At 49.2% G+C, this 21697-nt stretch overlaps 1 protein-coding gene across 1 annotated transcript in view; it reads left to right on the plus strand.

The window, feature by feature from the left end:
* LOC309556619 (SCO-spondin-like) overlaps window positions 1-17926 on the plus strand; it is a 204513-nt gene extending 186587 nt beyond the window's left edge. Inside the window, exons 103-115 of the mRNA XM_082259053.1 lie at window positions 623-761; window positions 4685-4887; window positions 5097-5267; window positions 5353-5480; window positions 7756-7907; window positions 7989-8035; window positions 8159-8323; window positions 9008-9219; window positions 15418-15513; window positions 15648-15708; window positions 15913-16043; window positions 16211-16361; window positions 17797-17926. Of these exons, the coding sequence (XP_082115179.1) occupies window positions 623-761; window positions 4685-4887; window positions 5097-5267; window positions 5353-5480; window positions 7756-7907; window positions 7989-8035; window positions 8159-8323; window positions 9008-9219; window positions 15418-15513; window positions 15648-15708; window positions 15913-16043; window positions 16211-16361; window positions 17797-17819 (1679 nt within the window). The 3' untranslated portion in view covers window positions 17820-17926. The remainder of the gene's footprint in view (window positions 1-622; window positions 762-4684; window positions 4888-5096; window positions 5268-5352; window positions 5481-7755; window positions 7908-7988; window positions 8036-8158; window positions 8324-9007; window positions 9220-15417; window positions 15514-15647; window positions 15709-15912; window positions 16044-16210; window positions 16362-17796) is intronic.
* Window positions 17927-21697: the final 3771 nt, after the last annotated feature.

A 21697-nucleotide genomic window follows, 5' to 3' on the forward strand; every position in this document is an offset into this window, starting at 1 on the left:
CCACCAAGTGACCGGTCCCTGCCCCTTCCTGTCCCCTCAGTGACCAGTCACTTTTATTGCCCCGCCCACTTTCCAGTGACTAGATACTCTAGGCTGTGCACCCCCAAGTGACCGGTCCCTGCCCCTTCCTGTCCCCTCAGTGACCAGTCACTTTTACTGCCCCGCCCACTTTCCAGTGACTGGATACTCTAGGCTGTGCACCCCCAAGTGACCGGTCCCTGCCCCTTCCTGTCCCCTCAGTGACCAGTCACTTTTATTGCCCCGCCCACTTTCCAGTGACTAGATACTCTAGGCTGTGCACCCCCAAGTGACCGGTCCCTGCCCCTTCCTGTCCCCTCAGTGACCAGTCACTTTTACTGCCCCGCCCACTTTCCAGTGACTGGATACTCAGATACTCTAGGCTGTGCACCCCCAAGTGACCAGTCCCTGCCCCTTCCTGTCCCCTCAGTGACCAGTTACTCTTACAGCTTTCCCCTCCATCCAGTGACCACTCACACTTACAGCTGCCCTGCCCCCTCCCCAGTGACTGGTCAGTTTTACAGCCTTCCCCTCCCTCCAGTAGCCGGTCTCAGTGTGTAAGGTCACCCTGGTGGAAACATGACCCATTGCTCTTCTCTTGCAGGGTGCCGCTGTCCAGAAGGCTGGCTGTTGCAGGATAAGACTTGTGTGCCGATCGCGGATTGTCGCTGTGGACTGCCATCGTCCAACGGCAGCACAGAATATGAACCTGGTGCCATTGTCCACATCGGATGTAATAATTGGTGGGTTTGTGTATCTGTTACAATACCTGGAATCTGTAAAGCTGTTAATTTGCACTTTTTTTGAATGTTAATTTATGGAGGTCTTCATACCAGGAACAGCGATGTCCCCTTGGCGTTGCGTCCTTGGTTCCAGTACTGCGTGATTTATTACATTACGACTCCGTAATTTTCCTCTCTTTGTTGGTGGCGGCTCTCATGTATCCAGGTCATGGTGTATCTGGTGGTAGCTATAGTCAACTGGACTTGTTCTGGAATGTTGAAGACGTTTCAGATCTTCTCCAAACCACTTCTTCAGGTCTAATGAGTGTCAGGAGATCCCCCAACATTTACACATCCACATAGGGAGCACCAACACCGTCACAATCACCATGGAATGTGTAGATGTTATTGTCTAAGAATAGCATGGTCAAGTGTGAAAGTTGTGGACACCCTGTTCTGGTTATATCATCCCATCCATTGGAGGACAGCGAGGTCACATTTTGGACAGGGAGGACAACTGGTCTACAAGGGGCTTGAAAGAGGCCATCTATGTCAAACTGGAATAGCCTTCATTGAACATGGGTGTGGCCTTCTACCATCACTGAACAGGGGTGGGGCCTTCTACCATCATTATATAAGGGTGTGGCCTTCTACCATCGCTGAACAGGGGTGGGGCCTTCTACCATCATTATATAAGGGTGTGGCCCTCTACCAACACTGAACAGGGATGGGGCCTTCTACCATCATTATATAAAGGTGGGGCCTTCTACCGTCATTGAACAGGTGTGGGGCCTTCTACCATCATTATACAAGGGTGTGGCCTTCTACCATCACTGAACAGGGGTTGGCCTTCTACTATCATTTTACAATTGGAGGACAGTGAGGTCACATTTTGGACAGAGAGGACAACTGGTTTACAAGGGGCTTGGAAGAGGCCATCTATGTCAAATTGGAATAGCCATCATTGAACATGGGTGTGGCCTTCTACCATCACTGAACAGGGGTGGAGCCTTCTACCATCATTAGATAAGGTTGGGGCCTTCTACCGTCATTGAACAGGGGTGGGGCCTTCTACCATCATTATACTAGGGTGTAGCCCTCTACCATCACTGAACCATCTACCATCACTGAGGGGTTGGCCTTCTACTATCATTTTACAAGGGTGGGACCTTCTACCATCACTGAACAAGGGTGGGACCTTCTACCATCACTGAACAAGGATGGGGCCTTCTACCATCATTATATAAGGGTATAGCCTTCTACCATCACTGAACAGGGGTGGGGCCTTCTACCATCACTGAACAGGGATGGGGCCTTCTACCATCATTATATAAGGGTATAGCCTTCTACCACCACTGAACATGGGTTGACCTTCTACCATCATTGAACAGGGGTGACAGATGGTGTAGGTGATACCATCTGTTACCCACATCTAATGCCGTTTTGTCATCTCTACCCTGGAGATCCAACAACCACCTTCAGCCATGCGACTACTACTACACCTACGCAGACTAATGTCTATGGTTTCCTACCGCGTGTTTGGTGGACTCTGTTAAGACCCCTACACTTGGACTACATCAGTACAGTGGTCATCTGTGAACTGCTAAATGCTCTATTTCCATATGTAAGGGGGTGACTTCCTGACACCAAGGTTGGGATTGGTGTCAGGAAGTAACTGTCCTCCAATGGATGAGATGATATAACTGGAACAGGGGTGTCCACAACTCTCACACCTCAAATCCTGTTCTTGGACAATCAACATCTACACATTCAATGGAGATTAAATGAAGGAGAGTGGATATAAATGTTGGGGTATCTTCTTGACACTCATTAGAACTAAAGGAGCACCTTGGATGAGCTATGAAACGTCTTTAACATTCCAGAACAAGTTGAGTTGGATATGACCACCGACTACTAGATTTCACTCTTAGTCTGGTCTGGGGGACACCCTCTAGTTACAGTCTCCCAGCTCCTGAGTATTTCTATGTTTCTATGGATGTGACCACCTACTACTAGTTTCCTCTCATGGTTTGGAGGACGTTGCGACTCTTGTAATTACAGCCTCCCAGCTCCTGAGTGAGTACCGGCGTCCAGTCACGGAGCCCCCTAGCTGATGGAAATGTGAGAGGTTTCTGGGCTCTGGTTTGCACACCCAGGAGTTGGGAGACAGCTTGTGAGGTCAGGCAACTGTGAGACTTTAGCTGCCCTCCGACACTCAAGCCGAACTGTCAGCTCAACAGTAAGTACTAAAAAAAGTGATTCAAGCTGATTGGAGAGGTGAAGATGAATAAGACGGTGCAGTGCTAATGAACTATCAGGTACACCAATCCCGGGTACACCAATCCCAGGTAAACCAATTCTGGGTACATCAATCCCAGGTACACCAATCCCAGGTACACCAATCCCGGGTACACCAATCCTGGGTATACCAATTCTGGGTACATCAATCCTAGGTACACCAATCCTAGGACCACCAATCCCAGGTACACCAATCCCGGGTAAACCAATCCCAGGTACACCAATCCCAGGTACACCAATCCTAGGTACACCGATCCCGGGTACACCAATCCTGGGTACACAGCTCTGGGTACACCAATCCCGGGTAAACCAATCCCAGGTACACCAATCCCGGGTACACCAATTCTGGGTACACCAATCCTAGGATCACCAATCCCGGGTACACCAATCCTGGGTACACCGCTCTGGGTACACCAATCCCAGGTAAACCAAACCTGGGTACACCAGTCCTGGGTACACCAATCCCGGGTACACCAATCCCAGGTACACGCATTCTGGGCACACCAATCCTAGGTACACCAATCCCTGGTACACCAATCCCTAGTACACCAAACCCGGGTACACCAGTCCTGGGTACACAATCCCGGGTACACCAATCCCAGGTACACGAATCCCGGGTACACCAATCCTAGGTACACCAATCCCTGGTACACCAATCCTAGGTACACCAATCCCTGGTACACCAATCCTAGGTACACCAATCCCTGGTACACCAATCCCGGGTAAACCAATCCCGGGTAAACCAATCCCGGGTACACCAGTCCTGGGTACACCAATCCCAGGTACACCAATACCTGGTACACCAATCCCTGGTACACCAATCCTTGGTACACCAATCCCAGGTACACCAATACCTGGTACACCAATCCCTGGTACACCAATCCTGGGTACACAGCTCTGGGTACACCAATCCCAGGTAAATCAATCCCAGGTACACCAATCCCTGGTACACCAATCCCTGGTACACCAATCCCTGGTACACCAATCCCAGGTAAATCAATCCCAGGTAAACCAAACCCGGGTACACCAATCCCTGGTACACCAATCCTGGGTACATCAATCCCAAGTACACGAATCCTGGGTACACCGATCCCAGGTACACCAATCCCAGGTACACCAATCCCGGGTACACCAATCCCAGGTACACCAATCCCAGGTAAATCAATCCCAGGTACACCAATCCCTAGGACACCAATCCCTGGTACACCAATCCCTGGTACACCAATCCCAGGTAAATCAATCCCAGGTAAACCAAACCCGGGTACACCAATCCCTGGTACACCAATCCTGGGTACATCAATCCCAAGTACACGAATCCTGGGTACACCGATCCCAGGTACACCAATCCCAGGTACACCAATCCCTGGTACACCAATCCCAGGTACACCAATCCCGGGTACACCAATCCCAGGTACACCAATCCCGGGTACACCAATCCCAGGTACACCAATCCCGGGTACACCAATCCCAGGTACACCAATCCCGGGTACACCAATCCCAGGTACACCAATCCTGGTACACCAATCCCAGGTACACCGATCCCGGGTACACCAATCCCGGGTACACCAATTCCAAGTACACCAATCCTGGGTACACCAATCCCGGATCCTCCACTCACACAACCTTATTGTCTTCTTCCTCCGCAGCACTTGTGTGAACGGTACCTTCTCCTGTACAGACCTGCTGTGTCCGGTTTATGGGCCCTGGACTGAGTGGGGCCCCTGTTCTGTCAGCTGTGGTGGGGGCCACAAATGGAGGAGCCGCTCCTGTACAGAGAGGGGTCCAGACGGAGCCGCCTGCAGGAGTGAGAGCCGAGAGGTGGAGGAGTGTCATAGTGAGCCGTGCCCAGGTGAGTGGTGACACTAAGACGGCGGACTGATATACCGCCATACACAGGAGGGCCCAATGTGCCGGTCGCAGTGAGCAGCCAATCAGATTTAACTTGGAATGAAAGACAAGTTCTGATTGGCAGCGTGCTGCTTGATTGGATTATAAATTTATGTGGAGATCCGGTACTGCGATTCTGACCATGAAATGTTTTCATCTACCTCCATCCAGCGAGCTGCGTGCTCAGCCAATGGTCTGCGTGGAGCGAGTGTAGAGCCAGCTGCGGGGGAGGAGTCTCCGAGAGGAACCGAACAGTCCTTGTAGCAGCTGATCCCGGTGGAGAGCCGTGTCCGAATCTGCTGGTCCTTCACCGCACCTGCAACTCCCACAACTGCACTCCAGGTACCGCGGGGGCGGGGCTGTATGATTATCTGTACCCATCAATGACTTTATAATCCTCCATAAATAATCGCACGTCTCCCCACAGCATGTCCCGGCGGTCAGATTTACAGCGACTGCGCCAATTCCTGCCCTATGACCTGCGCCGACCTCCGACCCGACACCGCCTGCCTGAATGAGACCTGCCAGCCCGGCTGTGCCTGCCCCCGAGGACAGGTAGGTGATTCTGGGGGGAGGAGCTCAACTGAATAGCTATACAGGATTTGTGAATGCTTTCCAAAGCGGCGGGAGGGCACGCCCCCTTCCCAACCCCCCCGCCGGTCTCCGGTGTTTCTTGGGTTTACTGTTTCCACCGGTTCTTCCCAAAAAACTATCCAACGGTGCGGCTGGCTGCTCCTATAGGCGATCAAAGAGTAGATCATCTCTGATCACCTCTATGGCCTTGGAGGACCTGAGCGACGCGATGACGTCACTTCCGTTCCAGGGTGGAAGTCGTGTTTTATTTTATTATATTTTTAAGAAAAACAAAAAAGAATATATATTTATTTATTTTTTTTGCTTTTAAAAGGTAAAGAAGAGATTTGTGGTCTTTTGGACCTCTAGATCTCTCTATAAGGAGGACCTGTTATCCCGCTTCCATTCCAGGGTGGAAGTCATGTTCTAGTTTATTATATTTTTAAGAGAAAAAAAAAAATATATATATATATATATACAGTATATATATATATATTTTTTTATAGATATATAGATATAGATATAAAGATATATATAGATATATATCTATATCTATAAATTCCTTGCAATAGAAATAACAGCAATTGCAAATAAATAAATAAAGAAACAGTGTAAAAATAAAAAGAATTTAAAGTAGAATAAATTAGAAAAAAAAAATTAAAGGGACAGAGTAAAAATAAAAATTAAAACAAATAAATAATTATTTAAGGGACAGTGAAAAAATGGAAAAGTAAAACAAATAATAAAAACAATTAAAGGGACAGTGCAAAAATAAAAAGTAAAAAAAAAAAATAGAAAAAAAAATTAAAGGGACAGTGAAAAAATAAAATGTAAAACAAATTGGAAAAAAACACATTAAAGGGACAGTGTAAAAAAAAAAAAGTAAAGCAAATAAGATTTTTTTTTTAAAAGGGACAGTGTAAAAATTAAAAAGCAAAATAAATAAGAAAAAAATTAAGCGCCGGTTCACACTGGCGCGACGCTACTTTCAGGGGCGACCTCCGAGATCGCGGTGCGAGCAGCGCGCCGCGACCTCGGAGCGGCCGCCACAGACTTCATAACATTGAAGTCTATGGCGGTCGCCTCCTGGTCGCCCCAAAGAAGCTCCGGACCCTTTTTCTAGGTCGGAGCGACTTGTGTCGCTCCTATTAGAACGGGTCCGCAGCTTCCCTATAGGAGGCGACCTACAGCGACCTGTGAGGCGACCAGGTCGCCTCACAGGTCGCCCTAGTGTGAACCGGGGCTAAAGGGACAGTGAAAGAATAAAAAGTAAAACAAATAGGAAAAAAGTTAAAGGGACAGTGTAAAAATTATTACACTGTAAAGTATTATTAAAGTAATTTTCTAGCGAAAAAAAAAAAAGATTTAAAGGTAGAGATGGGTGTGTCTGGTAGAGATGGGTGGTTGCGGTGAGACAGGCAGATGGGTGTGTCCAGTAGAGATGGGTGTGTCCGGTAGAGATGGGTGTGTCTGGTAGAGATGGGTGTGTCCGGTAGAGATGGGTGTGTCTGGTAGAGATGGGTGTGTCCGGTAGAGATGGGTGTGTCTGGTAGAGATGGGTGTGTCTGGTAGAGATGGGTGTGTCCGGTAGAGATGGGTGTGTCTGGTAGAGATGGGTGTGTCCGGTAGAGATGGGTGTTTCCGGTAGAGATGGGTGTGTCCGGTAGAGATGGTTGTGTCCGGTAGAGATGGGTGTGTCTGGTAGAGATGGGTGTGTCCGGTAGAGATGGGTGTGTCCGGCAGAGATGGGTGTGTCTGGTAGAGATGGGTGTGTCCGGTAGAGATGGGTGTGTCTGGTAGAGATGGGTGTGTCCGGTAGAGATGGTTGTGTCTGGTAGAGATGGGTGTGTCTGGTAGAGATGGGTGTGTCCGGTAGAGATGGGTGTGTCCGGTAGAGATGGGTGTGTCCGGTAGAGATGGGTGTGTCCGGTAGAGATGGGTGTGTCCGGTAGAGATGGGTGTTTCCGGTAGAGATGGGTGTTTCCGGTAGAGATGGTTGTGTCCGGTAGAGATGGGTGTGTCCGGTAGAGATGGGTGTGTCCGGTAGAGATGGGTGTGTCTGGTAGAGATGGGTGTGTACGGTAGAGATGGGTGTGTCTGGTAGAGATGGGTGTGTCCGGTAGAGATGGGTGTGTCTGGTAGAGATGGGTGTGTCTGGTAGAGATGGGTGTGTCCGGTAGAGATGGGTGGTTGCGGTGTGACCCCGGACATGTCATATTTCCTCTCCGGTGTTCTCTATGTGTGATTCCCCCTGCAGGTCCTAGAGGGCGGAGTATGCGTCACGCCGGAAGATTGTATGTGCGCCCTCCAACCCTCCCCCCACCTGCCCTGGACAGCCAACCTGACGCTGGAAGAGCGGGGGAGGGCGTACCCGGCGGGCACCATCATCTACCACCAATGTAACAACTGGTAAGAGGGGGGTGCGGGGAAAGGTTACACTCAGTCCCTCCCAGGACCCATCACATGTATCATATATTGTCTGTCTTGCAGCACCTGCCACATGGGAAGCTTCCTGTGCACTGCCGAGAACTGTGCCGGTAAGTCCCACCCCCGAGGATTGTTGTCCTTCTCTCTGGTTGGCTAGTTATTGACCCGCCTCTTGTGCGGATTCGGCCTATCATATGGCAGATCTGACTCTTCTGACTCATCTTTCCTTACAGTGGACTGTCAGTGGTCCCAGTGGTCGGACTGGTCGCCGTGTTCTGTCACATGCGGTACCGGAGTCCAAACCGCACAGCGGCGGCAAACGCAACTGCGTCTGTATGATGGAGAGGAGTGCACAGGGACCGCGACCCGCCACAGGGACTGCGACCTCCCAGATTGCAGTGAGTGCTCGACCATACCGCACACTCCACCGGGGACATAGCTCAGGGACTGTACACTCCACCAGGGACATAGCTCAGGGACTGTATACACCACCTGGGGCATAGCTCGGGGACTGCACACACCACCAGGGACTGTACACCATCAGGGACTGTATACGCCACCGGGGACATAGCTCAGGGACTGTACACTCCATCAGGGACTGTACACTCCATCAGGGACTGTACACTCCATCAGGGACATAGCTCAGGGACTATACACACCATCAGGGACATAGCTCAGGAACTGTACACACCATCAGGGACATAGCTCAGGGACTGTACACACCATCAGGGACATAGCTCATGGAGTGTACACATCATCAGGGACATAGCTCAGGGACTGTACACATCATCAGGGACATAGCTCAGGGACTGTACACTCCATCAGGGACTGTACACCGTCAGGGACATAGCTGAGGGACTGTACACACCATCAGGGACATAGCTCAGGGACTGTACACATCATCAGGGACATAGCTCAGGGACTGTACATTCCATCAGGGACTGTACACCATCAGGGACATAGCTGAGGGACTGTACACACCATCAGGGACATAGCTCAGGGACTGTACACACCATCAGGGACATTGTTCAGGGACTACGTACGCATGGAGGGTTCCTGACATTTCTTCTGTCTCCGGTCAGGTTGTCCCATTGGAGAGAGATGGAGACGTCCTTCCACGGATGGAGAGTTGTGTGAACGGACTTGTCAGGAACTGTACGGAGAGCCATGGAGGAACTGTAGCAGCGGCACCCTGGGGAGCTGTGTGTGTGAGACTGGGACTTTCCGGAGCAGTACAGGACAGTGTGTGAGTCCTGCACACTGCCAATGTGAACACGATGGACAGCTCTATGAGGTACGGAGACCCTTCATTCTGGTTTACATTGGCTGCCCCCGATGGGTCCACATACAGCAGATGTTTGGGGAAGGACCTCTCCACCCCGACCTCTCCTCCAGACTCCACTCTGGACCCTTCTCCACCCCAACCTCTCCTCCAGACTCCACTCTGGACCCTTCTCCACCCCGACCTCTCCTCCAGACTCCACTCTGGACCCTTCTCCACCCGACCTCTCCTCCAGACTCCACTCTGGACCCTTCTCCACCCTGACCTCTCCTCCAGACTCCACTCTGGACCCTTCAGGGACCGTGTAAATCCTAAACCTTTATATGCAGATTGGGCCAATCAAAAGCTTCCCTTCTTGGTATGTGGTGACCTGAACTTCATGATGAGTCTGATGACATGGGGTCCAGGTGGGTGGTTCCCATTATCAACTGGTGGCCAATGGACCATTGAGAGATGTGTGGAGGTAGAGCAGCAATGACCTCTACACCTTGACCTCTCCTCCAGACTCCACTCGGGACCCTTTGCCCCAATACTCATCCCAAACTCTTTTATGGATATGGATAGATATGCAGAATGGGCCAATCAAAAGCTTCCCTTCTTGGCAGGTGGTGATGCCAAATTCACAATGAGGTGGAGTCTGATCCTTTGGGGTCCAGGTGGGAGATTGGCCTTAATGATTGGTGGTCAACAGGACCATTGAGGGTTGTGTGAAGGTAGAAAAGGAGATTTCGGGGAATGACCTCTCCACTCCAACCTTTCCTCTAGACTCTTGACCCTTCATGAACCATGCTCATCCCAAATCTAATATAAGCAGAATGGGCCAATCAGAAGCTTCCTTTCTTGGCAGGTGGTGAAACCAAATCACAATGAGGTGGATTCTGATCCTATGGGGTCCAGGTGGGAGATTGGCCTTAATGATTGGTGGTTAATAGGACCATTGAGGGTTATGTAGAAGTAAAACAGCAGATTTTCGGGAAATGACCTCTCCAGACTCCACTCTTGGCCCTTCATGAGCAATGCATGTTCCAAACCTTATATAAGCAGAATGGGCCAATCAAAAGCTTCCCTTCTTGGCAGGTGGTGACTTCAAATCAGGATGAGTCAAGTCTGATATTAGGGTTCAGGTGGGTTATTGACCTATTGATTGGTGGCCAATGGAACTATTGAGTGTTGTTTGGAGGTAGAACAGCAGATTTTCAGGAAACAACCTCTCCAATCCGACCTCTCCTCCAGACTCCACTCTGGACCCTTCAGGGGCCATGTAAATCCCAAACCTTTATATGGCAGCCTTATATATGTAGACTGGGCCAATCAAAAGCTTCCCTTCTTGGCAGGTGGTGATGCCTAATCACAATGAGGTGGAGTCTGATCCTTTGGGGTCCGGGTGGGAGATTGGCCTTAATGATTGGTGGTCAACAGGACCATTGAGGGTTGTGTGAAGGTAGAAAAGGAGATTTCGGGGAATGACCTCTCCACTCCAACCTTTCCTCTAGACTCTTGACCCTTCATGGACCGTGCTCATCCCAAATCTAATATAAGCAGAATGGGCCAATCAGAAGCTTCCCTTCTTGGCAGGTGGTGACACCAAATCCACAATGAGGTGGAGTCTGATCCTTTGGGGTCCGGGAGGGAGATTGCCCTTAATGATTGGTGGTTAATAGGACCATTGAGGGTTATGTAGAAGTAAAACATCTCCAGACTCCACTCTTTGCCCTTCATGGGCCATGCGTATCCCAAACCTTATATAAGCAGAATGGGCCAATCAAAAGCTTCCCTTCTTGGCAGGTGGTGACTTCACATCAGGATGAGTCAAGTCTGATGATATTAGGGTTCAGGTGGGTTATTGCCCTATTGATTGGTTGCCAATGGAACTATTGAGGGTTGTTTTGGAGGTAGAACAGCAGATTTTCAGGAAACAACCTCCCCAACCCGACCTCTCCTCCAGACTCCACTCTGGACCCTTCTCCAACCCGACCTCTCCTCCAGACTCCACTCTGGACCCTTCAGGGGCCATGTAAATCCCAAACCTTTATATGGCAGCCTTATATATATATGTAGAATGGGCCAATCAAAAGAACAGCAGATTTTTGGAGAAAAACAACCCCAGTCCAAACCAACTTCTCCTCCAGACTCCACCCCTCAGGGCCCATGGCACGTCTTCAGCCTTTAAATACAGAATGGGCCAATGAAAAGCTTCCCAGGAGGTGACTTTAATTCACATTGAGGCTGACTCTGATGACATAGGTTCCAGGTGAGTGAGTGCCATTATCAATTTTTGGCCAATGGAATCATTGAGGGTTGTATGGAGGTAAAACAATAGATTTGGGGGTATAACTTCTACATCTGCACCTCTCCGCCAGACTCCACTTTGGACCCTTCATGGGCTGAGCTCATTCCAAATCTTTAGACGGCAGCCATAAATATTCAGACTGAGCAAATTAAAAGCTTCCCTTCTTGGCAGGTGGTGACTTCAGACCAAGATGAAACTGAGTCTGATTAGGATCTCTCCACCTTAACTTGTCCCCCAGACTCCACTCTGGACCCTTTATGGGCCATAAACATCCCAAAACCTTATGTGGTGGCCCTATATATGCAAAATGGGCCAATCAAAAGCTTCCCTTCTTGGCAGGCAGTGACTTCAGGTCAGAAAGAAGCCTAGTCCGATAAAATATGGTCCAGGTGGACCTCTCCCCCAGACTCCACTCTGGACCCTTTATGGGCCATAAACATCCCAAAATCTTATATGGCGGCCCTATATATTATTATTATACAGGATTTATATAGCGCCAACAGTTTGCGCAGCGCTTTACAATGTGAGGGAAGAAAATACAGTTCAAAACAGGAGGAACTAGAGGGCCCTGCTCATTAGAGCTTACAATCTAGAAGGGAGGGTCAAGTGAAACAAAAGGCAATAACCGTGGGGGGTGGGCTGATGGAGAAAATGGAGGTATATTTGTTAGGTGTGGGTAGGATAGGCTTCTTTGAAGAGGAGGGTTTTTAGAGATAGCCTAAAAGCTAATAGAGTGGGAGATAATCGGACAGATAAGGGTAAGGAGTTCCATAGGATTGGAGAGGCTCTGGAAAAGTCCTGGAGGCGAGCATGGGAGGAGGTGACGAGGGAGCTAGAGAGCAGGAGGTTTTGAGAGGAACGAAGAGAGCGATTAGGTTGGTATTTTGAGACGAGGCTGGTGATGTAGCTGGGGGCTAAGCTGTGGATGGCTTTGTAAGATGTTGTTAGTATTTTGAATTTAATTTGTTGGGTGAGCGGAAGTCAGTGGCGGGATTGGCAGAGAGGGGTGGAGGACACTGAATGAAGTCCAGTGGAGGGATTGGCAGAGAGGGGTGGAGGACACTGAATGGAGGCCAGTGGAGGAATAGACAGAGAGGGGTGGAGGACACTGAATGAAGTCCAGTGGAGGGATTGGCAGAGAGGGGTGGAGGACACTGAATGGAGGGCAGTGGAAGGATTGGCAGAGAGGGGTGGAGGACACTGAATGGAGGTCGGTGGAGGGATTGGTAGAGAGGAGTGGAGGACACTGAATGGAAGACAGTTGAGGGATTGGCAGAGAAGGGTGGAGGACACTGAATGGAGGCCAGTGGAGGGATGACAGAGAGGGGTGGAGGACACTGAATGGAGGCCAGTGGAGGAATAGACAGAGAGGGGTGGAGGACACTGAATGGAGGCCAGTGGAGAAATAGACAGAGAGGGGTGGAGGACACTGAATGAAGTCCAGTGGAGGGATTGGCAGAGAGGGGTGGAGGACACTGAATGGAGGGCAGTGGAAGGATTGGCAGAGAGGGGTAGAGGACACTGAATGGACGTCGGTGGAGGGATTGGTAGAGAGGAGTGGAGGACACTGAATGGAAGACAGTTGAGGGATTGGCAGAGAAGGGTGGAGGACACTGAATGGAGGCCAGTGGAGGAATAGACAGAGAGGGGTGGAGGACACTGAATGGAGGCCAGTGGAGAAATAGACAGAGAGGGGTGGAGGACACTGAATGAAGTCCAGTGGAGGGATCGGCAGAGAGGGGTGGAGGACACTGAATGGAGGTCAGTGGAGGGATTGGCAGAGAGGGGTGGAGGACACTGAATGGAGGCCAGTGGAGGGATTGGCAGAGAGGGGTGGAGGACACTGAATGGAGGGCAGTGGAAGGATTGGCAGAGAGGGGTGGAGGACACTGAATGGAGGTCGGTGGAGGGATTGGTAGAGAGGAGTGGAGGACACTGAATGGAAGACAGTTGAGGGATTGGCAGAGAAGGGTGGAGGACACTGAATGGAGGCCAGTGGAGGGATTGGCAGAGAGGGGTGGAGGACACTGAATGGAGGCCAGTGGAAGGCTTGACAGAGAGGGGTGGAGGACACTGAGCGATTGGTGAGGTGGATGAGTCTGGCGGCAGCATTCATGATGGATTGAAGGGGGGAGGAGCCTATGTAGGGGTAAGCCAATGAGAAGATAATTGCAGTAGTCGAGGCGAGAGATGACCAGGGAGTGAACTAGGAGCTTTGTTGTGTCTTTGGTTAGAAAGGGGGTGTATTTTGGAGATGTTGTGGAGGTTGAGGCGGCAAGATTTGGACAGCGATTGGATGTGGGGTTTGAAGGAGAGTTCAGAGTCCAGGACAACACCTAGGACCTTGGCATACGGGGATGGGCTGATAGTAATGCCATCAATATTTGCAGAGAGATCGGGGAAGGGGCACGTGGTGGAGGAAAAATTATAAGCTCGGTTTTGGATGGATTGAGTTTGAGGAAGTGGTGAGACATCCAGACCGATATATCTGATAGTAAATTAGTTATACGTGAGGGGACTGAGAGGTGGATAAATTGATTTGGGTATCGTCAGCCTAGAGATGTATTGGAAGCCATGGGAGGCTATCAGCTGACCCAGAGAGGAGGTGTAGATTGAAAATAGGAGGGGTCCAAGAACAGAGCCTTGGGGGACCCCAACAGAGAAGGGAAGAGGAGAGGAGGAAGTAGAATTGTAAGTAACGCTAAAGGTGCGGTTGGATAAGTAGGAAGATAATCAGTGAAGAGTACAATCACGGAGACCAAAGGCATGGAGTTTTTTGAGGAGGAGGGGATGGTCAATCGTATCAAAGGCAGCAGAGAGGTCCAGTAGGAGTACAGATTAGTGTCCATTGGTTTTGGCCATTAGTAGATCGTTTGTCAGCTTTAGGAGAGCAGTTTCAGTGAATTGTTGAGGCCGAAATCCAGACTGAAGGGGATCAAGGAGGCTATTCTCGGCAAGGTGGTCGCACAGTCGATTGTAGACCAGACGTTCAAGGAGTTTGTATAAAAGGGGAGCAAGGAAATAGGGCGTAGGTTGTTAAGATCGGTTGGGTCCAGTGAGGGCTTTTTAAGTATGGGGCTGACTAGTGCATGTTTTAGAGAGTTGGGGAAGATGCCAGAAGAGAGGGCGAGATTGAAGATGTGGGTTAGAGAGCGTAGAATAGAGCCAGAGGGTGAACGTAGCATTTGCGAGGGAACATTTGCGAGGGAAAATATATGCAAAATGGGCCAATCAAAAGCTTCCCTTCTTGGCAGGCAGTGACTTCAGGTCAGAAAGAAGCCTAGTCCGATGATATATGGTCCAGGTGGACCTCTCCCCCTTGACCTGTCCCCCAGACTCCACACTGGACCCTTTATGAGCCATGCACTTCCCAAAACCTTATATGGTGGCCTTATATATGCAGAATGGGCCATTTAAATGCTTCCCTTCTTGGCATGTGTTGACTTGACCAGATCATGACAAAACCAAGTCTGATAATATGGGGTCGAGGTAGACCTCTCCATCTTGACCTGTTCCCCAGAATCCACTCTGGTCCCTTTACAGGTCATGCACATCCCATAGCCTTATATAGCGAACTTATATATACAGAATAGGCCAATCGAAAGCTTCCCTTGGCAGGCGGTGACCTCACATCACAATGAAGCCTAGTCTGATGAGGGGTCCAGGTGGGTTTTTGCCTTTATCGGTTTTTGGCCAATGAAATCATTGAAGGCTTTGTGAGCTCAGATGGGAACTCAGTCACCTGCTCCATGTCCATGGTCACACCATTTATGAGTGGAGATCTACCACCAGAAGATTTTCTTGCCTCGCCCATTATTTCCCACAACTCCCAGCATGCACTGGGGTAGGGCCTGGAATTGCGTCTGATGGACCTTCTCTCTTCGATGATGGAAAAGATCTGAAATTTGTGTTTTTTACAGGCTGGAGCGACATGGCAGGACGGGTGTCACCTGTGCCACTGTGTGAACGGCCTCGGAGTCTGTGCGCCAGATTGCCCCCCGCTTTTCTGTATGGAGGTGAGACCCAGATTATGGAGAAGTTAGAGATCACAGATGCCCTCCCCCGATACTGCTTATTATGAATGTCTATGGACTGCTTAATGTTTCTTAGTGTTTAATGACCTCTGTGTCCCCCCCCCCCCCCCCGGCAGGGAGAGGTGAAGGTTCAGGAGCCTGGAGAGTGCTGCCCCGTGTGCCGCAAGGAGATCCCAGGTAGGAGATCCCAGACTCCGGTATATGTATTATGAAAACCACCTCAGTGACCTCAGCTGGGCCGCTATCTTCTCCCGTGCTGTGATTGGCTGGCAGGGAGGTCATTGATGGAGGGCTCAGCGTGTCCAGAGGGATTGGTATCCAGTCCTTCACCAAAAAGACCAACAATATGAATATTGAATAATGTGTCCTCTCTACCCCCAGACGAGCGATCGCCGGTGTGCCGCCTCCACACCGAACTCCGGAACATCACCAAAGGCAACTGCTACCTGGACCAGGTGGAGGTCAGCTTCTGCCGGGGCCGCTGCACTTCCTGGACCAATGTCCTGGCTGAGGTGAGAGGGGCGATGTGGGAGGAACACCCCCATCTAGGAACCTATAATATGGGCGGGGGGGGGTGCCGCCTATGTATTTGGGTGTTCGGGGGGGGGGGAATTCATTCATTATGTGCCCATGTTGTCTCTGCCCCAGAATGGTGTCATGCTTGTCCTCTGTCTTCCAGGAGCCGTACCTCCAGACGGTGTGCGACTGCTGCAGCTACAGGCTAGACCCCGACACTCCGGTGAAGATCCTCAACCTCCAGTGTGAGGACGGGGGGGAGGAGCCGGTGGTCCTTCCCGTCATTCAAAGCTGCGAGTGCAGCAGTTGTCAGGGTGAGTGTTGTCAGACGGGCGTGACACCTCCTGGTCCAATATTTAGAAATAAAGGTTCTGTGTGCGGGCCAAATTATATATAATAACTGCCCCTTCCACAATGGTGAGATTCCCTACAGTAGTTTGTGTCTCTGCCCCTCCCACAACGGTGAGATTTCCTGCAGTAGTTTGTGTCTCTGCCCCTCACACAATGGGGAGATTTCCTGCAGTAGTTTGTGTCTCTGCCCCTCACACAAAGGGGAGATATCCTGCAGTAGTTTGTGTCTCTGCCCCTCCCATAATGGGGAGATTTCCTGCAGTAGTTTGTGTCTCTGCCCCTCCCATAATGGGGAGATTCCCTACAGTAGTTTGTGTCTCTGCCCCTTCCACAACGGTGAGATTTCCTGCAGTAGTTTGTGTCTCTGCCCCTCCCACAATGGGGAGATTTCCTGCAGTAGTTTGTGTCTCTGCCCCTCCCATAATGGTGAGATTTCCTGCAGTAGTTTGTGTCTCTGCCCCTCCCATAATGGGGAGATTTCCTGCAGTAGTTTGTGTCTCTGCCCCTCCCATAATGGTGAGATTTCCTGCAGTAGTTTGTGTCTCTGCCCCTCCCACAATGGTGAGATTTCCTGCAGTAGTTTGTGTCTCTGCCCCTCCCATAATGGTGAGATTTCCTGCAGTAGTTTGTGTCTCTGCCCCTCCCATAATGGGGAGATTTCCCCCAGTAGTTTGTGTCTCTTCCCCCTTACACAAAGGGGAGATTTCCTGCAGTAGTTTGTGTCTCTGCCCCTCCCACAATGGGGAGATTTCCTGCAGTAGTTTGTATCTCTTCCCCTCCCATAATGGGGAGATTTCCCCCAGTAGTTTGTGTCTCTGCCCCTCACACAATGGGGAGATTTCCTGCAGTAGTTTGTGTCTCTGCCCCTCCCATAATGGGGAGATTTCCCCCAGTAGTTTGTGTCTCTGCCCCTCACACAAAGGGGAGATTTCCTGCAGTAGTTTGTGTCTCTGCCCCTCCCATAATGGGGAGATTTCCCCCAGTAGTTTGTGTCTCTGCTGCTCCCACAATGGAGAGATTTCCCCAGTAGTTTGTGTCTCTGCCCCTCCCACAATGTAGAGAGTTTCTGCAGTAGTTTGTGTCTTTGCCCCTCCCACAAGGTGGAGATTTCCTGCAGTAGTTTGAGTCTCTGCTCCTCCCACAATGGTGAGATTTCCTGCAGTAGTTTGTTTCTCTGCCCCTCCCACAATAGGGAGATTTACCTTCAGTAGTTTGTGTCTCTGCCCCTCCCACAATGGTGGAAGCAGCATTGATTTTGTGTGGAGTTCACCTTTAAATGGGGCTGATTTCTTTCATAGTGTGTTCCAGGGAGGAGTCACATGGGCGGAGCTCCCCAGCACAGTATAGGGCGGAGTTCACTGCACTGACTCCACCCACCTCCTGTTTTCTCTGTTTCAGGTGGAGATTTCTCCAGGCGCTGAGCATGGTGCGGACGTTGTATAAAGGATGTAAATACGTTGGGGGGGCGGAGCTCCTCCTGTATAGAGCGCTGTGTATAAAGTACAATAAAACATTTTTTGCAGCAAAATGATTGGTGAATTTTTTTGGGTCAGAGTTTTGGGTGGAGTCATTGTGGGCGGAGACAGGAATGCTGGTGATGTCAGGATGAACGAATCCGCTCTGTGATGGGGGGCGGAGCCTGTGACAGACTTTCTATTATTATGGGGGTTTCCACGGGAGTCCAAAGAGGGCCAAAAACCCCAAAGAATGGCACTGATTGGAGAAAGATTAATATGGGCGGGGTCACACCTTCATGTTGTGAAAATCCCAGATAATGAAACATTTTATATCTCCGCCTCTGCGAGAGAGAGACGACTTCCATCTTACCTTCATTAAACCAAAACTACAGAACTCTATATATAGACTGAGCTCACTACAGGGGTCTATATACAGTGCCTTGCGAAAGTATTCGGCCCCCTTGAACTTTGCGACCTTTTACCACATTTCAGGCTTCAAACATAAAGATATAAAACTGTAATTTTTTTGTGAAGAATCAACAACAAGTGGGACACAATCCTGAAGTGGAATGAAATTTATTGGATATTTCAAACTTTGTTAACAGATAAAAAACTGAAAAATTGGGCGTGCAAAATTATTCAGCCCCTTTACTTTCAGTGCAGCAAACTCTCTCCAGAAGTTCAGTGAGGATCTCTGAATGATCCAATGTTGACCTAAATGACTAATGATGATAAATAGAATCCACCTGTGTGTAATCAAGTCTCCGTATAAATGCACCTGCACTGTGATAGTCTCAGAGGTCCGTTTAAAGCACAGAGAGCATCATGAAGAACAAGGAACACACCAGGCAGGTCCGAGATACTGTTGTGGAAAAGTTTAAAGCCGGATTTGGATACAAAAAGATTTCCCAAGCTTTAAACATCCCAAGGAGCTCTGTGCAAGCGATAATATTGAAATGGAAGGAGTATCAGACCACTGCAAATCTAGGAAGACCTGGCCGTCCCTCTAAACTTTCAGCTCATACAAGGAGAAGACTGATCAGAGATGCAGCCAAGAGGCCCATGATCACTCTGGATGAACTGCAGAGATCTACAGCTGAGGTGGGAGACTCTGTCCATAGGACAACAATCAGTCGTATACTCAGACATCCCAACCTGCAAAAACTCATTTCAGGGAGGTGGCACTCCGCGCCACTGAATCCCCCCGCGCGCGCCGCCGAACTCTTCCCGCGCTGCCGCGCACCCCCTCTGACGCTAATTTAACACAACTAAAGGATGATCAAATGAAATGGAATTAGTATACAGAGGAGGTTTACTAAAAAAAAGTTTTGAATTTAGCTATGTACTTTACAGTGCATCTCTAGGTAATGGGTAATTCCCCTCCCTTCAGGAAAAGCCCAGTGACTTCCTGTTGGCTTTCTGGTAGTGGAATAATGGGTATATTTCCCCAGAGACACATAGACCACAAAAAATGACTATGGCAGAAGTTTTATTCCTTCATCAAAATGTAAAAGAAGAATGTCTACAGGTACACTTTACCATAGGTCCAAATGTTCCAGAAGCAGTGAGGAGAAGCTTCCAGAAGCCCTCTGTGCTCTCAGTACACATCAGTGAAGGGGTTGCTATGGACAACCGCTGTAGTGCTGACAATTTTTTATCTCCTGTTATTTATTTTTTTTCCCATCATTTATTTCTGTGCTAAAGCAGATGTTTTAGGAAGCGCAGTTAATGGGGGACATAGAGGAATCAATCTGTATGTACCTAGCATACTTACTGTTACATGTGGTCTTGTGGCCAACTGCTGCAGTGAAATACATGGCTCACTGTCAGGAGTAGAGAGAAAGCTGCTGCTTGCTTCCTCTGTATCCCTCCTCCTCTCACAGGCAGAAGTAGTTTTTGCTCACTTCACTGAGCTGCTCAGGATGACTCACACAGTGAGTCACACTGACAGCTCAGCTGCTTCTACTCTGCTTCACAGCTTGGATGACTCACAGAGTGAGTCACACTCTCACTGACTGCCGGGATATCGCCCTGAGCTTGCGGGTGTCCGTGAGCTCAGGGCAGAAGACGGGAGTCTCCCGCGATTTGCGGGAGACTTGAGATGTCTGTATACTGCACAAATCTGCCCTTTATGGAAGAGTGGCAAGAAGAAAGCCATTTCTTAAAGATATCCATAAAAAGTGTCGTTTAAAGTTTGCCACAAGCCACCTGGGAGACACCAAACATGTGGAAGAAGGGGCTCTGCTTAGATGAAACCAAAATCAAACTTTTTGGCAACAATGCAAAACGTTATGTTTGGGGTAAAAGCAACACAGCTCATCACCCTGAACACACCATCCCCCACTGTGAAACATGGTGGTGGCAGCATCATGGTTTGGGCCTGCTTTTCTTCAGCAGGGACAGGGAAGATGGTTAAAATTGATGGGAAGATGGATGGAGCCAAATACAGGACCATTCTGGAAGAAAACCTGATGGAGTCTGCAAAAGACCTGAGACTGGGACGGAGATTTGTCTTCCAACAAGACAATGATCCAAAACATAAAGCAAAATCTACAATGCAATGGTTCACAAATAAACATATCCAGGTGTTAGAATGGCCAAGTCAAAGTCCAGACCTGAATCCAATCGAGAATCTGTGGAAAGAACTGAAAACTGCTGTTCACAAACGCTCTCCATCCAACCTCACTGAGCTCGAGCTGTTTTGCAAGGAGGAATGGGCAAAAATTTCAGTCTCTCGATGTGCAAAACTGATAGAGACATTCCCCAAGCGACTTACAGCTGTAATCGCAGCAAAAGGTGGCGCTACAAAGTATTAACTTAAGGGGGCTGAATCATTTTGCACGCCCAATTTTTCAGTTTTTTATTTGTTAAAAAAGTTTGAAATATCCAATAAATTTCGTTCCACTTCATGATTGTGTCCCACTTGTTGTTGATTCTTCACAAAAAATTACAGTTTTATATCTTTATGTTCGAAGCTTGAAATGTGGCAAAAGGTCGAAAAGTTCAAGGGGGCCGAATACTTTCACAAGGCACTGTATATAGACTGAGCGCACTACAGGGGTCTATATATAGACTGAGTATATTATAATGTACTCAGTCTATATATATAAAATTGGTGAGTTAGAAATGTTAGTACATGAGGAAGACATAGATCTTGTGGGAATAACGGAGACTTGGTTCGACCCCTCGCATGACTGGCTGGCCAATATCCAAGGGTATTTGGTGTACCGGAAGGACAGGGTAGGAAAAAGAGGGGGAGGGGTATGTCTCTATGTAATGAATAATGTAAGGGTGATAGAGAGGAGTGACATTACGGAAGGGATGAGTATGGAGTTAGAATCTGTATGGGTAGAACTCCAAAGGGAAGACATAAAGGGGAAAGTAGTTGTGGGGGTTTGCTATAGGCCACCTAACCAAAGGGAGGAGGTAGAGCTGGAATTTATATCACTGTTGGGGAAAGTGGGAAAACTGGGATCAGTCATCATATTGGGGGACTTCAATTATCCCGACATTGACTGGGATGAGGGGATTGCACACTCACAGAAGGCCCGTCTATTCATAGAAACCTTACAGGATAATTACATGTCACAGTTGGTTGATTCTCCTGTTAGAGAAAACGCAGTCCTGGATCTATTGATCACTAATGACCCAGACCTAATCTCGGAGGTGGGAGTCCAGGACAACCTGGGCTCTAGCGATCACAGGATAATCACATTTAGTGTAAATAACAATATAACAAGGCAAGTGGGGAACATAAGAACCCTAAACTTCAGAAGGGCAAACTTTCCAAAATTGTACTCATTGATGGAAAGGGTAAACTGGGACCAAACCCTGGGATCCCT

This window comes from Pelophylax lessonae (assembly GCF_965119305.1).
Source record: "Pelophylax lessonae genome assembly, chromosome: 5".
Lineage (NCBI taxonomy): Eukaryota > Metazoa > Chordata > Amphibia > Anura > Ranidae > Pelophylax > Pelophylax lessonae.